This window comes from Choristoneura fumiferana, chromosome 3 (assembly GCF_025370935.1).
Source record: "Choristoneura fumiferana chromosome 3, NRCan_CFum_1, whole genome shotgun sequence".
In the NCBI taxonomy this organism is placed as follows: domain Eukaryota; kingdom Metazoa; phylum Arthropoda; class Insecta; order Lepidoptera; family Tortricidae; genus Choristoneura; species Choristoneura fumiferana.
The window spans coordinates 18,941,300-18,958,876 of NC_133474.1; the positions used below are offsets into that span (position 1 = coordinate 18,941,300).

Below are 17,577 nucleotides of genomic sequence, written 5' to 3' on the forward strand. Positions count from 1 at the left end.
TTCACAGCAAATACAAGATAAGTAATTATTCTTAATATTAAACATAAATATAACTACGAACATAGGATATACGGATATAAGTTTAGGTATACCGTAGGCGACAGGCTAGCAACCTGTCACTATTGTACCGTTTTCCTCACACTTAAAACCTAAAATTGCTAAAAGTGGCTCCGAAACGGTAACGTTTCGTGTGCTCTACCTGCCCCACTTTGGGAATACAGGCGTGATGTTTGTGTGTGTTTTGTATAACTACGAACGTCGAATAGTAATAAACAAGCAAACGAGTGCATTTTAAAGTAACTATGCTATAAATCTCTATCAACTTCAGCTGTTGTGGTAAACAAAAATTTCAGAAACGGCCTTATTTTCTATAAAATAATTAACAAGATTACGAAAAGTCTGACCACAGTTTTAGGCAACATAACCATTTAAGAATTGTTTGTAACGGACTCCGTATTGTTTGTAGTATTTTCTTAAAATTATGCTATCCTTATCAGACGTAGTTCAAGTGTCATAGATAATAAGATTGTGAAGTGCGCGGGTAATCTTGCTCAGCTATATAAACCTTAAGGGAGCTGATAGGAAACAGTTGGTGGTAGACTTCATTGGCATTAAGATAATTTTGAACAAAACAATCATGAAGGCAGTGTATTTGCTGCCATTTGTGGTAGCTCTCTGTCTCGGCAATGCCATTACCAGCAGGAAAGAAAAGGACCTCGAATGGTGGGAGAGCACCATATTTTACCAAATCTATCCTCGTTCTTTCGCTGACAGCGATGGAGATGGTATTGGTGATCTCAATGGTATGCTTATTTTCATCATTATTTTATTTATTGCATTATTTATTTCTTCACTAATTTATATTTTTTCATTAAAAAATTTCAGGCATCACGTCAAAATTAGAATATATCAAAGAAATAGGAGTTGGAGCGATTTGGCTCTCGCCTATGTTCCAGTCACCGATGTACGACTTTGGTTACGATATCTCGGACTTCTACGCTGTCCATGACGAATACGGTACTATGGAAGACTTTGAAGCCCTAACCAAAAGGGCTGAAGAACTTGGTAATAAGAATTAAACATCAATGAATACCTACTTATTATTGTTATTGAAAGTTGGGATTCACGAAGCTTATGTCCTTCAGGTATAAAGGTTGTACTGGATCTTGTACCCAACCATTCGTCCAATGAAAGCGAGTGGTTTCAGAAAGCGTTAGAAGGTGATGAGAAATACTATAACTATTTCGTCTGGGAAGACGCTATCATTGATGAGGATGGCAACAGGCAGCCTCCAAACAACTGGGTAAAATTGTTTTGACGATACAACTCGAACTAAAGTTGAACATTTTTAAATTTTACTTTTACTTTCAGCTTAGCCACTTCCGTGGTAGCGCCTGGGAGTACAGAGAAGAAGTCGGAAAGTACTATCTTCATCAGTTCGTTGTCGGCCAACCTGATCTTAACTACCGGAACCCTGATGTTGTTGCCGAGATGGAAGTAAGTGAGATAAACTTTTGAAATAAATCTTCTGTGAGACACAGACATAATCATTAAAATAAGATACAAGGACAATTTACAAGGGTTAATAGCCAAAATATGGTCAACATATTTCAAACCAATACTTGGTTCTTTATCAAGGAGAGCTCGAACGGAAACCAGCCGATAAAAAATGACAATAATACTAATGCAATATAATATAATACAGTAATACGTATAAAAACTGTCCGAAGAGTCAGTTCGAGCGACCACTGATTGGTTAGAAACATGGCGGGCATACATACATACATGATACATACATGAGTGACCCCTGTCACCTCATTTTAATAATTAAGATTCACTTCAGACTTCAGTCTATCTCACTGTTTTGGTCGTCTTATCATTTGTACTTAAATTTTTATTTCTTATTTTAGAATGTTGTCCGTTTTTGGCTAGAGAGAGGTGTCGCTGGTTTCCGAGTTGACGCTGTCAATTGTTTGTTCGAAGTCGACAAGAATCTTCATGGCGGTCAATACCCTGATGAGCCCCTGTCCGGTGCCGTTGGAGTGTCTTTAGATGACCATGACTCTCTTGACCACATTTACACTAAGAACCAGAACGAAACTTACTATGTTGTTTATGATTGGAGAGATGTCCTTGATGAATTCAAGGCTCGTGACGGTCTGACTAGAGTAATGATGACTGAAGTATATGCAAGCATCCAAGACGTTGTAAAATATTTCGGTGAAGGTGACAGGAAGGGCGCTCAAATGCCATTTAACTTTGATCTGATTACTGATGTAGATGCATCTTCATCTGCTGGTGATATCAAAAGAGCTATCGATAAATTTTTGACATACAAGCCTCTTGATAAGGATGCCAACTGGGTGGTAAGATATATTGCTTTGGATAAAAACAAATATGTTTTGGATCACATGAAAGATAATAGTTACTACATTTATACTTGTGTGATTTAAGGTGGGCAACCATGACAATAGCCGCATGGCAACCAGGTACGGGTCTTCTTTAGTTGATGGTATTAACATGATCATCTTATTGCTACCTGGAGTGGGAGTCACTTATATGGTAAGTGTATTACATACCCGTTAATTGATTTTTATAAACAGGTTTAATGTTGTTTTTACGACTGGTAAATTCAGACAAGTAATTTTAATTCGTGGCTATAACAATTTTATAGCAAAGACTATAAAATTAGAATTAACGTTTTATGTTCTCAGCGGGCTATTTAAAGCCTTTAATATTTTCTAGGGTGAGGAATTAGGTCTCGTAGACGGATATGTGAGCTGGGAAGACACAGTTGATCCTTCTGGATGCAATACTAATGACCCTATCAACTACGGTAAATGGTCCAGAGATCCTGAGAGGACACCCTTCCAATGGAACGCTGAGAAAAATGCTGGTAAATTTATTCAAAGATGCTTTTATTTTTATCCAAAGTTGTAAGTTAACGCTATTCTTAGTGGTGATCAAATCGTTTGAATCAGATCTAAGGATATTTTTCACAAATATAGTGCAAATCACATCAGTCCGATGTTCGAATTTCATTTTTCTTTTAACACCGGGATCCAGAAATAGCTTAGTTGCTACTACTGCTTAGTTGCTGCCATCTTAATCATATTAAAGCACGCCGTCGTTTTGTTGAGTTTTTAATTTTTGTTTTAAAGGATTCTCAACCGCTGACAAAACCTGGCTGCCAGTAGCCGAGGGTTACGAAACCTTGAACGTGGAAGTTCAAAGAGCAGCTGAGAGATCGCACTTGAAGCTCTACCAAGCCCTGGCTGCACTGAGACAGGACAGAGTATTCAGACATGGACGCTTCGAGTCACTAGCTTTGAACCAAGACGTCTTCGCTTTCAGAAGGTAACGCAAAATTGCCAGTGTCAAACTATGAGATGGCCTGACCAACCTTTTATTTTAAAAACGATGATAATTGCTTGTAGCTACTCGGTTTGGGGCATATTATTCGTAATATTTTGATGATTGGCTTGGCTTTCCTCATCGTTTGTCATGATTGACTAATTCTTGAATAGTAAGGAAGTATGTAGCAATCAAGTAGCATAAAAGTTTTAGCAACAAAAATGGATGCAAGCTGCAAATAGGCATAAACAGCTGATAAGTTTCCTAAACGGTTATTTATAACCACAATCATCACGTTTTCGTTAAACATAGTAAATTTATAATTGGACAAGATTTATAGCTATGAACAAGCCTCCACGTAGCATAAGAATGACCTAAGATATTATCGACTCAAACTTCCAATAAGAATTCTAGGCCAAGACTATAAAGGTCGAAATCGATTGGTTGAATCGGCATAGTGACCACTAAACGATGTTTACAGGTGGTACAAAGGAGAGGTTTACCTTGTGGTTGTGAACATGCGAGACGTAGAGCACGATGTGAACCTGACATACTTTGAAAATGTTTCTGGTGACGTCAAAGTGGTGCTAAGGAGCATACAGTCGCAGAAAAATGAAGGGTAAGTTGACGACATTGTTTAGGTAAACCAGTTGAGATTTTCGTCACCTAAATATCTTAAATAAATCTAAGAACACTGCGCATAATGTGAACTATAATGACTTAGTTAATTCAAATACTGGTTGATTATGTTATACTCTGAATATCTCATTATAATCTTAATTAGTTAAATAGCACTGAAATTCTATTTTCATACAACCTCTTGAACCTACTCTTCATAGTCCACGAAAAATATAATATAGCACAATTTTTAAGGTTTGATATATTATTATCAATCATGCTTAAAGAACCTAAATGCAAAAAGAAAACTTTGATGGAAAATAGTGCCAAATGTATTTCATAACGACACCAAATCATACTAAAACTTGAAACTACTTTAAATTTTGCTGCGAATCTATAATTAAACGACATTATGACGTTTATATTCAGTTTTAGTGCAAATCAATAATGGGTCAGTTATTTTGTTAAACGACTAATTGCCTTCGATATAGGTTAATGTTCAAACCAATGCATTTCATTGAGAATATGTGCAGCTACGGAGCATTTAAATCTGATTTAACGATCTTCGTCCAGTTTATTGTTACCAACTTTAACTTCTCTTGAGGAGAGTCACAATTATTTTACAGTTCAAGTATTGTAATTTTTATCTTTAATATAATCATTTAATTTAATTTTGAACATGAAACTACCGTGAGACTCACTCATATTAAATATAATGACCCGGATAACTCACGTCTTAAATCGAGTTTAGCTCGACATGTTTCGGGCTAATCCGTAGCCCTTCGTCCCGTCTTCGTCGTCTTCGTCTTCGTCGTAGAAGCCGCTGAGTCGCGTTGCTCCGAAGACGAAGGGCTACGGATTAGCCCGGAACATGTCGAGCTAAAGTCGATTTAAGACGTGAGTTATCCGGGTCATTATATTTAATATTTAATTTAATAATCAAAAATTGGGCAAGATAGGTATCTTATCAAATAAACGGATTATAATCTAATTATAAATAACGAATCTTATCGATGATAAAAAATATATATATTATGATCGTGGGAATACTGCAGGTTTGAATTTCATACCAAACAAAACTTGAGCCAAGCAAAATTTCATTTCATGTTTGTTAATTTCTCTTTCTAAAACGGCTGGACCGGTTTGGATGGAATTTGGTATGCCAATGATCTGGGGAACAACACGAAGGCTACTTTTAATCCCGATTACTTTATATTCCTCGTTGAGTTTCTTGCCGGATTCTTCTCAGCAGAGGTTTTAATGTTTATTTGGGTACAAACGGTACAATATGGCTGATTACAAATGAAAACCGAACCGGTACCGGTTTTTCCGAACCGGTAGTAGATTTTTTTGACATTCATATGTGACTGATTATCCTCGGGATTGGGATGTACACTACGATTTAATTAATAGGAACTGAATGAAATACTGAAATGGCAATTTAAGTGGTCGATTTAAATAGTTCAGGCGAATAAAGTCCCTGGTTAAAGGTAGCATAGAATAAAGCATCCAATTTGTTCTTTTTTTACAGCAAAAAGTCAAACCTGAACTTACCGTCATTAGCAAAAACTTCGATCATTATCCATAATTTAATTTACAAGTAGACTTAGCTATACGAATTCGAAACCTGGCCAATGCCCCCCAAAAGTTGGTTATTGAGATTTTACAAAGTTCGCCCCATAGAAAGTTTCATTAATTGATTGTTATTACACAAGATTTCTTGAGATTGTTTCCAGAGTCAATTTCACGCTTCCAAGAGTTTTCGAGACGAACAACATTCGACGTTTAGTATACAAAGCTGTAACGTCGTTAAATTCCATAGTTCAACGCGTCAACGTCTTGGCTATTTTTACTGAAGTTCCACGTACAAAGTTTATTAAAAATACTTACGTAAAACATTTGAACCGATTATACGTTTTTAGGGTTCCGGAGCCAAAACGGCAAAAACGGAACCCTTATAGTTTCGTCAAGTCCGTCTGTCTGTCTGTCCGTTTGTCCGTATGTCACAGGCATTTTACTTGAAAACTACAAGATGTATATCAATGAAATATGGAGTACAGATGTCTTGTCAAAGCCGCTATTTAGTTTTGTATTTAAATTACAAAAATAAATATTTATAGGGGGGCACTCCATACACATAACAGAAATTTAAAAAAAAAAAATTACTCGCATCAACGTGTGGCACATAGTTCGACAGCTCTTTTGAAATGATAGTTAGGTTTCTCAAAAACTTTATTGATTAAGTGAAGATTTCCGGAAATAATCGCTCCCAAATTAGCAAAATTTGTGAAACTATCTTGTAAACCATTTGTCCAAAAATATGCAAAAAATATGAAAGGTAACGTTTACCTAATAAATACTTTCAACGAAAATTGTTTCAACATGATCGAATATACCGTTTTTGAGTTATTGCCGAAAAACTGCGCTTCTCAACAAAAGGACGTAAGTGCCGTGAAGATACGGTCTTTTTCTGGTAAAAGATTTTAAGACTGTAGTAAGTGTTATAATTGTGTTATAACGCACATTATATTACTTTTTTTTGTAATGGCTACGGAACCCTATCTTGGGCGTGTCCGATACACTCTAGGCCGGTTTTTTTTCAAGCTGGTGTCGTTCATACTTTGGTTTTTCTCAAACGCTTTTAAAATTTTTGAGCAGTGTACGCAATGTATTCACTTTGTACATAATTATTATTTATTGTTGATTATCTCTAAAAGATTTCCTCCTAATATCTATAAAAGGGTAACCTGATTTTTTGACTGACTGACCGCCAATGCACAGTTTAAATGTGTGTGCAATATTATCTTTGCCACTACAACTTCATCATCAATCATCCCAGCCTATTTACGTCCCACTGCTGGGCACAGGCCTCCTCTCTGAATGAGAGGGCTTGGGCCATAGTTCCCACGCGGGCCAAGTGCGGATTGGGAACTTCACACATACCATTGAATTAGTTCACATGTGTGTGCAGGTTTCCTCACGATGTTTTCCTTCACCGTAAAGCTCGTGGTAAATTTCAAATGTTATTTCGCCCATGAATTTCGAAAAACTCAGAGGTGCGGGCCGGGGTTTGAACCCACGAACCTCTGCTTGAGAGCACTAGGCCATCACGGCTTTTTTTCACTACAACTTAAATTGATAAAATTATAATTCTACTAGTCGAAGGGGGGTCTCAAGTAACCCATATAAAATGACCCCATACTGCGTATATTTTACTTAGAATTTGCGTATTTATAGCGTATGTTTTGTACATAATCCTCGATGCGCGGGAACGAGTCGCAGATGGCCGATTTTTGTATAATATTATGGACTAACAGAGGTACTAATAAATAAAGTCGTACCTACCATAATATTTTAATATGTAATAGAAGATTACTGACTATACCTTTTGTCCATACCTGGCGCTCTGAGTCTCTTCAAAGATCTATCAAAGAGACTCAGAGATACCACAGGAGACCGAAGAGCTGGCAGCTTCCTCGCTCAATGCATCAGTCTTGCGATCCAGCGGGGAAATGCTGCCAGCATCTTTGGTACCATGCCGCAGGGTCCATTTTTAGATTTATTATAGTTTTAGCTTATTTAATTTTATTGTACCTAATATACCGTTTTTATGTTTATGTAATATATAATTAAACTATTAAAGCCTTGACAAATATCTATACTTACGTAATAAATTTAAAAAAAAAAAGTCCAAAAAATACATCTAAAGTTGGTTAATAACTACTGAGTATAAATTAATATCTTTTGTTACAGCGACAAGTTCCCCGCCGCATCTCTGCCTCTGGCTGGATTTGAGTCGCTTGTCCTCAAGGTTAAATAGAAGATTATTAACTGCGTTTCATTCTTGTGTTTAAAAATAAACGATTTGTTGAAGTTCTCAATTGTCCTTACTTTTTATCCTATCCTATTATCTTACTAGCGGTATAGCACACGGCACAGAATGCCGAAATAGTTACGTAGCGAAATAGTTTCATTCTCCAAGCGTTTTTTTTTTCATTAGTTCATTAAAAACATTATTCACAATGATCCGTTGTTGACTACGAATGGTTTTGGGCATTTTTTGTTATTGTTCAAAGAATCCGCCACAGTGACACATTGACTCATTAAAATTATTGCCAGTGTAAGAAATTAGTTCCAATTAAATCCCGCAACATGGCGAATAGTCATATATTTCTGGTCAGGCTTTATAAATAGACCCGCGTAGCTCACCCAATAACAGTGTGATTTGACATTTCGGAGACCTCTCGCTACACTAGCGCCTTTAGCGGTGAATTCATACGTGATAGCCCTCATTACGACATCCTGCATATCAAGGAGATTTTTTTCAAATGAGATTTGCAAACTAAATCTTATCTTAAGCTAGTGAATACTTGAGCTAGATGTGCATGAAGAGCGCGTGGATAGCTTTAAAAACACGCATTTGCGTGATAAGGTTACTATCAAAATTGATATGTATTGTCTATGTTGACATAACATTAGTAAACCTTTTTTGATGACAGTGTTTTTAGTGAGTGCACTGGAGTTGCCGTTCAACTTGCATAACGTATACCAAATTTTCAAATCAATGGGGCCACTGATAGTAGGTCCACTGACAGTAGGTAAAATTGAGTTTGAATGATTTGATTAAAACACAAATTAGAACTAAAGTGTCAGTGGGCGGGGCACATTTCTCGCAGGACTGATGGCCGGTGGGGTCAGAAGGTTCTCGAGTGGCGTCCGCGGACCGGGAGACGGGCTGTCGGTAGGCCTCGAACAAGATGGAGTGACGACTTGGTTAAGATCGCGGGATCGCGGTGGATGCGGAAAGCACAAGACCGGTCTGAGTGGAGAGCCTTGGGGGAGGCCTATGTCCAGCAGTGGACATCTTTCGGCTGACATGATGATGATGATGACAAATTAGAAACATGCAAATAAAAAAATAGGTACTTCTACCAGAGTTAAGGTCACGCATACAAGAGCATGTCGTTTAATGACAGCAGTATTTTGATATTTACTCATTAATTTAATTCATTCTCCTTTTGTGGAATCAGTTCTGTTTGTAGCTGTATGTGTAATCATTCACATATGCCCGACATGTCTCGAACCAATACGTGGCTCCTTGTCAAGGTTAGCTCGAAATTATACTCGTAACCAACCGTGCACCTCAGCTACTCGTACCCCAACTGTTAATACGTAAATAATCCGGGTCATTTTTACCTGACTGCGAAGAAGGAGGGTTATTTATATTTATATGATAGTCCACCAATGAGATTGACGGATGACCCAGTTAAAGCAGCGGGTTTACGGTGAATGCAAGCCGCTTCCAACTGAAACAACTGGAAGTCTATGGGGGAGTCCTATGTCCAACAGTGAACGCCCTACGGCTGAGGTGATGATGACGATGATGATGAAAGAAAGAAAGAAATAATACATTTATAAACCTAAATTCGGCACAACAAAATTAAATAAAATTACAGCTAAAACAGACAATCTTATACAATCCTATATTATATTATTACTTATGATGATAGTTTAATAAGGTCAAATAATTCAAGTTATATAGGACCGTTTACGTTAACTTCAAAATTAAATAAAAGCTAGTAAAATTACTTTACGTTTTACTTGATGTATCAATAATGTTTGGTAAATTAGAGACACTTCTATTTTCACGAAGATTGGACTGGCGTGGAAAACAACTGATGCTGACTAATGTGCAAAAAAAATGTTGGCGTTACTGTTTTTAAAAAATATCGCATTAAGCTACACTAGACTAAATTCTCCGCCTATTCCTAAGGTTGGGGATAAAATAATTTAGGATTAGATTGCCTCTACAAAAACCAAATAGGGTAAATCGTTAGTAACTGGCCCTTTTACTACCTGGCTTGCTTAGAATGTTTATTGTGCTCACCTGTACAGAGATATCGACCATATCATTGTTTTAGGAGAAGTAGTGAATGTTGAAAATAATGAACATGTGTTTACTATAAGACAATATTATTTATTTCTTAAAATATTTAATTATTTTATTGGACATTACGTTTAACCTAGTTATTAGCCAGTTTTTCAATACTAGCCATTTTTTTAAAATAACTGGCCAAATAACATGTTATCATAATAAAAGCTTCTTAACATAAAATGAAACAATAAACTCTTTAGGAATTAATCTTCAATCTTTACTATCCGATGAGGAACTTGCCTGGTGAAGATAATAACAAATATGACATAAATATGGTCCAATCACTATATTGTTTTCATGAAACAGGGGAACACAATTCTCATGTATTTACTACATCTTAAACAAAGAAGCTCATTGACATTGCCGACAATACTAAGTTCACAAGTTTCACATTTGTCTCTTTTCGTCAAGTTATCAATATTGTCTTTTTTAATACTTTTATTTTCATCTGCAACTCGATTTTTCGGTTTTTTTTCGATTAATTTACTTAGAACATCTATATTTACTTTTGGTTTTTGTTTTAGGTTTTTTTTGCACTTATTTTCGTTTTCTTAGATTTGGCTTCGATTATAGTACTAAGGATGTCTGCATTAACATCTGGTTCTTGTTTCAGGTGGCATACGTGGCTAGTATTTAAAATAGTGTCGAACTACATTTCAGAAATTAGCCATCTAAATAAGTTATAGAATTTGAAATTATAATGTAAAATAATAGTAAAAAAAAATCTCATCTTTTTTTACCTACACTGACATAACGTCATTAGTCAAAATTATAATAGAATTTCTATATTTGAAATGCATGCCCGCTTAAAGAAAAAATAAGCAACCAGCCAGTTCAACGTCTCGTCAAAATAAAACTCATTTTAATATGAACTCTTACTTTATTCGATGTACATAATAGTTGAGTAATATATGTGATAACTGCTGTTATCTGGTGATTTACTTTTAGTGTGTGTATATATTATAGAATTCAAAATTTAATCATTTTAGTATAACATGGCCAGTTACTGGAGGGCGGCCGGTTACTAGCGATTTACCCTACGTATCAATCCTCGAATTTATTGAAGCAAACTGAAAATTGAGCCGTAAATATGCTATAACTTTTTAAGTCGAGATCGACTTAATCTCAACGTTTGTTTAAATGAAGCAAATTTAAATTTAGTTATCATTAAAGAAATTCATTGATATGAGTTTAAACAGTAAAAATTGGTTATAACGTATTTTGGAAATTATTAAAAAAAAATGCAACGAAAGATTTTTTCATGATAATCATACTATTACACATCGTAGAGATAATGTCATAATAACAGATAACATAAGTTTGGTCAAAGATTATTTATTTATCTGAATGCAGAGATATAGAGGTACGAGTATAAATACCGGACTTGTGTCTACAGTCTACATGTCTATCCTCAGTTGCCAAGTTGAGGCTGTGTAGACAGCACAGTCAAGATGAAGGTGTTTATACTTTTGTCCTTGCTTGCAGTGCTTGTACAAGGCAATTCCGAGAGAGAGTTAGATTGGTGGGAGACCACTATTTTCTACCAGATCTATCCGAGGTCTTTTATGGACAGTGATGGTGATGGTATTGGAGATCTTAACGGTATGGTATTAGATTTTAAATTAATGTTAGTGAGAAGTATTTGTGAGATTAGAAAAGAAGTAGTAGATGACAAGGAAACTGATTTCAGGGATCACTTCGAAATTGGAGTACTTGAAAGAGATTGGCGTTGGAGCAACTTGGCTGTCACCTATGTTTCAATCGCCTATGTATGATTTTGGGTATGACATCGCTGACTTTTACGGTATCCATGATGAGTACGGAACCATGGAAGATTTCGATAAATTAATAGCTAAAGCTAATGAGTTGGGTAAGTATATTTCTGTATTCAATTTTATCGAAACCGGATAAATAATTTATGTTTTATTAAAATAGCTCTTATGCGGTATCCTTTCTCAGTATAATAAATTTTCTTTTGTAGATATCAAGATCATCTTAGATTTGGTCCCCAACCATGGAAGTAATGAGAGCGAATGGTTTGAAAAGGCACTTCAAGGAGATGAAAAGTATTATGAATACTTTGTTTGGGAAGCTGGAGTACTTGATGAAAATGGAGATTTACAACCACCAAATAATTGGGTAAGTAAAAGTTACAAATTATTTACGAATAACGTAATGTTACGTAGAAAAAACTAATCGTAAAATAATCTTCAATTCACAGTTGAGCGTCTTCCGAAAAAGCGCCTGGGAATACAGAGAAGAAGTCGGTAAATACTATCTTCACCAATTCGTCATTGGTCAGCCCGATTTTAACTACAGAAACCCAGATGTAGTAGATGAAATGAAAAACATTATTCGTTTCTGGTTTGACAAAGGTGTTGCAGGATTCAGAGTGGACGCTATTGCTCATCTTTTTGAAGTCGATAAGGAAAAGTTTGGCGGGAAATATCCTGATGAACCCACATCAGGAAACAGTCAAGACGATCCTCTTAATCATGGATATTTGGACCACATTTACACTGTAGATCAAGACGAGACGTATGATATGGTTTACCAATGGCGTGATGTGTATAACGAATATAAGGCAAAAGACGATTTTAGCAGAGTTATGATGATCGAAATTTATGCTTCCCCTCAGAAGACCATGAGGTATTTTGGAGAAGGAGACCGAGAAGGAGGACATATGCCATTCAATTTTGCATTAATTACTGATGTCAATGGCGAATCGACTGCAAATGATATAAAATATGCTGTAGACAAATATTTGACGTTCAAACCCATTGATAAGTTGGCTAACTGGGTGGTAAGGGCTTATAATTTACCTCTTCATTTAAAATTGACAAAAATCAATAACAAATGTCTATTAAACAAGTTCTTATTTAATTTTCAGACTGGAAATCACGACAATAATAGAGTGGCATCCAGATATAGTCCAGAATTAGTTGATGGCATGAATATGATGTCTTTGTTACTTCCAGGCATTGCAGTTACATATATGGTACGAAAATGTCTATGAAAAACAAATTTTATAAAACTTTCAAAAATTATTTTATATTCTGAATAATTCAAGATAATTATTTTTTAATTTTTTAAAGGGCGAAGAAATAGGCATGGTTGATGGTTATGTGAGTTGGGAAGACACTGTGGACCCAAGCGGGTGCAATACCGATGATCCTCTCAATTACTGGAAAGCTTCAAGAGACCCAGCAAGAACTCCATTCCAGTGGAGTTCAGATAAAAATGCCGGTATTCTAACTAATACAATAAAATGTTCAACACACTTCTTCGGACATGTCATGGGTAGAAGTTTTTTAATTGATAATTTTTAAAACAGGCTTCTCAACCGCTGACAAAACATGGCTGCCAGTTGCCGAAGGCTATGAAAACCTGAATGTAGAAGTACAAAGGGATGTTGAGCGGTCACATCTTAACGTCTATAAGGCGTTGGCGAAACTTCGTGCAGAAGCTACATTTAGATATGGCAGATACGAATCCGTGGCTTTGAACAGCGATGTATTTGCTTTTAAGAGGTGAGAGAAGTTTCGTCATTACATCGATGAAAATAAGACATTGCTTCATCAAAATGTCCCTCTTTACAAATATAATTCACCTCAATTATATACCAGCATAATCAAACAAACTATCATTCTACTATACATTTTTTGCCCTAATTTCTATAATATATCTACCTAATAACAAACTTTTTAATTTTTGATGTATTTATCTAGAGCAACAAGGAGCAAGACTCCGAAATGAATTAATCCGTATTTCTTATCAAACTTATCGAACTAGATCTGAATTTAACTATTTTTTATTTATCTACGTACATACATCCGTTTCGGCTTGTTGTCACCATGGGTTTTCAAAGTGTCAAGATCACTTCAACAACGATAAGCTAATCCTTTACAATGTTTACATTTTATCACTTGTTATTTTTTGTACATGTATATTTATCTATAGGTGGTACAACGGGCAGGTCTACGTGATCCTTATTAACTTTAGAGATGTGTCTTACACGGTCAACTTGAGTTACTTTGACAACGTGGTTGGTGATGTAGAGGTCATCCTTAACAGCATTCAGTCCCCGAAGAATATCGGGTATGTATTATGGACAGTTAATTTTGACTGCTTCATTCATAATTTATTGAATCAGGCGTTACTTTGCGGAGGTCCATATTAAGGAACTAAAACTATTACTTTGCTCACCCGCAACCTTATAATTAGCTGGGTGCGCGATGACAGCGCCAACTAGCGGTTACAATTACGGCGAACTTTGAAATATCAAATGGCTGGCTGTCATTACGAAGAATAAGTAAGCAAACAAATAATTTTAATGAAATATCGAAATTTACATATATTCTATTCGATCATGTAAACAAATCTATACTTAGTGTCTATAATAACGTTCACCTTTTTTATTTCCCTCTAAAATGCCACAATAAATTAATTTTAGGACACGGACATTCTCACGACTGTCTTCACGAGTAGTAAATTAATAAACAAATTTTATCGAATAACGCATTTCATATATATTGCAGACTATTATTTATGACTGTAGTAGATCATTAGTAATGCAGACTTTTTGTGTATTTTCAGTTAAACATGGCCAAATTAATTATAAAAACTGGATTTCGAGCACACTATACGACATCGCTTTCTAACCAAAAACAACAATAAAGGGAAAACAATTTGTTTTGGCTCAATATGTCCAAGATGTAAAAGAAACCAATGTCAAATGTCAAGATCATAAATTCATAACGAGTCACACCATTGCAGCTCGTGTAATTTGTCTAATTTCAATGACATCGACGCCATACAAAACATCTTTCTTGTGAAAATTTATAGAATTTGTGATCACTGTTTTTGCTATTGTTCTTGCAGTTAACTACGCAGCAGGTTTCGTAGGTTATTTATTTTTGTTTAATAATGCACGAATAAGTAAATTTCACTAGTAAATAGTGTCAGTTGGTCCTTCGAAAAGTTCCTTGTTTGGCCAAGGCGCGCGCTGCGATCGATTTGTGGTTCCCCCACCTCCTGCATTGCACCCAGCGAATAGCTACGCTTATGCAAGATATGCGTGTTAATGCAGTTCCTCCACCTCCACACTGTAAAAACACACATAAATCACACAAACCCATCTATCACCACTACCAAACTACACTGACGCGTTTCGAACTCAACCAGAGCTCATCTACAGAGCAACACAACCGTATACCATGATAATAGATGTTAGACTAACAAACCACAAAAAAACGTTGTAAATTGTCACTGTAACCTACATTTTTTCTCAAACAAAACTACCCTCAACATATTAACTAACGCATATATTGCATGAGCGTAGCTATCATAAGGACGCGGGTAAGCAAGGTTATTGTTTTAGTTCGTTGCTTCATTCATTTTAAATTGCTAGACTAAATAAATAAAAAATAAAAAAATATCATGGGACAATTGACACCAGTTGACCTTCTTAAAACATGCAAAGTTTGTACTATAAGTGGCAATACGAGTTTGGTAACAATAAAGATTGGTATTTTGCATTCCTATGTCTGCCCCAAGGGATATCTACCTTGGAAACTTATAGCTCATAGTCCGGTTCTCTCACCAACTAGCTATCCGGGTGTCAATTAAATAAATGTGAGAGCTGACTTATCTTGGCGTTTAAATGAAGTAAATCAATCTTAATTTGATTGCTTAGTAACGACATCTCTTGTCCGCGTGAGCGGTTGGTTCCAATGGAGTGCCGAAAGTTTCTCGATGAGGGCTACGATATAGATGTCGCTAGCGTCACTGCTTAAGTGGCTAAATAAGAAACAAACAAGCTGAGATATGAGGTGCATAGGGGAAATTCGTGTCTGTACCGTTGACCATCAGTGGTGTAGCGGTATAGCACGTGGTACGGAATACCGAGGACCTGGGTTCGATTCCCAGTGCTGGTCTTATTTTTCTGGTTTTTCTGTGCATCTATATTTCAGTTTGTATTTTGAAATTAATTATTTTAATACTTTTAGCCATGGCTTCTTTGATTGGATTTGATGATGGTACGAGTAGTTAATTAATTTAAATGTTTTTTTTTTCAGTGACGTATTGGAAGCAGCTAAAGTTGACGTTGTGGGAAGAGAATCATTGGTACTCAAGGTTAAATAAATCACCTGAGATGTCCAAAGTGCCGCAAAGTATATTATTAATAAAATAAAGTTTTATTTTTATTTTTCGGCACTATAATGATACTCTTGGTATCAAGATACTGTAAACACAGAGCTTAACTAATTATGAAAATACCTCGATATTGATAACTTGCAATGTGAATGTATTGATTAAGAAATTGTAATTCATTGTCGACATAAATAAAAAGTTTTGATGCACAAGCACTGATCTAATTTTTTTACATGTCAACTGCTTTTATTGAATTGAATATCATATTTAATTCTAAATCCAATGTCTCCCTAATAGTTCTATCGTCAATCTATTTTTACCCGACTGCCTGAAGGAGGGTTATGTTTTTCGAGCGTATGTATGTAAGTATGTGTATGTTGGTCCTCGCTGCAGCCTAAACGGCTGGACGGATTGTAACACATGAGGTATCATTGGATTCGTCATAACTGTCGGAGTGACATACGGTATATAATATTTCAATATTGCGTCTGCGAAAAAAAATATGGCGAAGGAATAAAAAAACATATTTTGTATTGTAACAATATAGGAATCAAATTAAAGCTAATAATTAGCCCATTCTAAATATGAATGGGTTATAATACTTTTAATCTATTATTTTTACACAAATATCAAAAAAGTATATAATAAAAAACATTAAATTTAAAAAATCAAAAAACCCGACTGACTTAAAAACTAAAAGGAAGAAAATAAGTCTAGTGGTCTAGAACTCTGTCAAGAAGCTCATTTAAGGTTCAACAGTCGGGACCCATTCAAATCGTAACCAGCTCAAAAAATCTTGGTAATCTCTCCACCTCCACACTGTAAGAACACACACAAATCCATCTATCAACACTACCACATAACACTGACGCGTTTCGAACTCAACCAGAGCTCATCTTTAGAGCAACACAACCATTCAGCATGCTATGGTGTGAAATTTGGCATAGATGAACCTAAAGTAAATTACAGAGGTGCACTAGGGAAAGATTTTTAGAAATATTATAATTAAATAATTATTAACTATAATTTAAAATTAAATAATTAATTATTAATTTATTAAATTTTAATTTAATTATATTAAATTTTTATTAATTAAAAGCACATAGTTTACACTTCAGCCCAGAAATAGAGAAAACTTGAACGATCCATAATTTATTTTTTGTTTTTACTTGCATTTATAAAAGCGTGTTTTTCTGGTGTTTTTTAAACTATTCATTTATTTTATACTTTTTGGTTTTTGATAACGAAATATTAACACTATTCAATATATAATAGGTTTGTTATAACCTTGAAACCTGATCGTGTTCAAAGTCCATTACGTGGCCTTTCTCACAAAAGTAAACACGACTATGATACGATATTCCATCATGGAATGCCAGTGCCTATCTTCCGGCTTCATCATTAGACCTTGAAACCTGATCGTGTTCAAAGTCCATTACGTGGCCTTTTTCACAAGTGCAAACACGACTATGATACGATATTCCATCATGAAGTTCCAGTTCATATCTTCCGGCTCC

The 17,577-nt window shown here is 35.5% G+C and overlaps 3 protein-coding genes across 14 annotated transcripts in view; 2 read left to right on the forward strand and 1 right to left on the reverse strand.

Annotated features, from left to right (window-relative positions):
* LOC141426873 (dual specificity calcium/calmodulin-dependent 3',5'-cyclic nucleotide phosphodiesterase 1A-like) overlaps positions 1 to 17,577 on the reverse strand; it is a 348,580-nt gene that overhangs the window by 179,587 nt on the left and 151,416 nt on the right. The gene's annotated exons all lie outside the window — the stretch shown is intronic.
* LOC141426867 (maltase A1-like) lies at positions 573 to 7,853 on the forward strand. The gene is made up of 10 exons (XM_074086091.1): positions 573 to 803; positions 886 to 1,065; positions 1,146 to 1,303; positions 1,372 to 1,497; positions 1,911 to 2,366; positions 2,455 to 2,562; positions 2,746 to 2,896; positions 3,162 to 3,357; positions 3,836 to 3,973; positions 7,726 to 7,853. The coding sequence occupies exons 1-10, from the start codon at positions 638 to 640 to the stop codon at positions 7,790 to 7,792; spliced, it is 1,746 nt and encodes a 581-aa protein (XP_073942192.1). The 5' UTR covers positions 573 to 637; the 3' UTR covers positions 7,793 to 7,853.
* Positions 11,297 to 16,272, forward strand: LOC141426868 (maltase A1-like). Its single transcript, XM_074086092.1, has 9 exons — positions 11,297 to 11,509; positions 11,598 to 11,777; positions 11,889 to 12,046; positions 12,129 to 12,710; positions 12,798 to 12,905; positions 13,003 to 13,153; positions 13,242 to 13,437; positions 13,868 to 14,005; positions 15,985 to 16,272. The coding sequence occupies exons 1-9, from the start codon at positions 11,359 to 11,361 to the stop codon at positions 16,049 to 16,051; spliced, it is 1,731 nt and encodes a 576-aa protein (XP_073942193.1). The 5' UTR covers positions 11,297 to 11,358; the 3' UTR covers positions 16,052 to 16,272.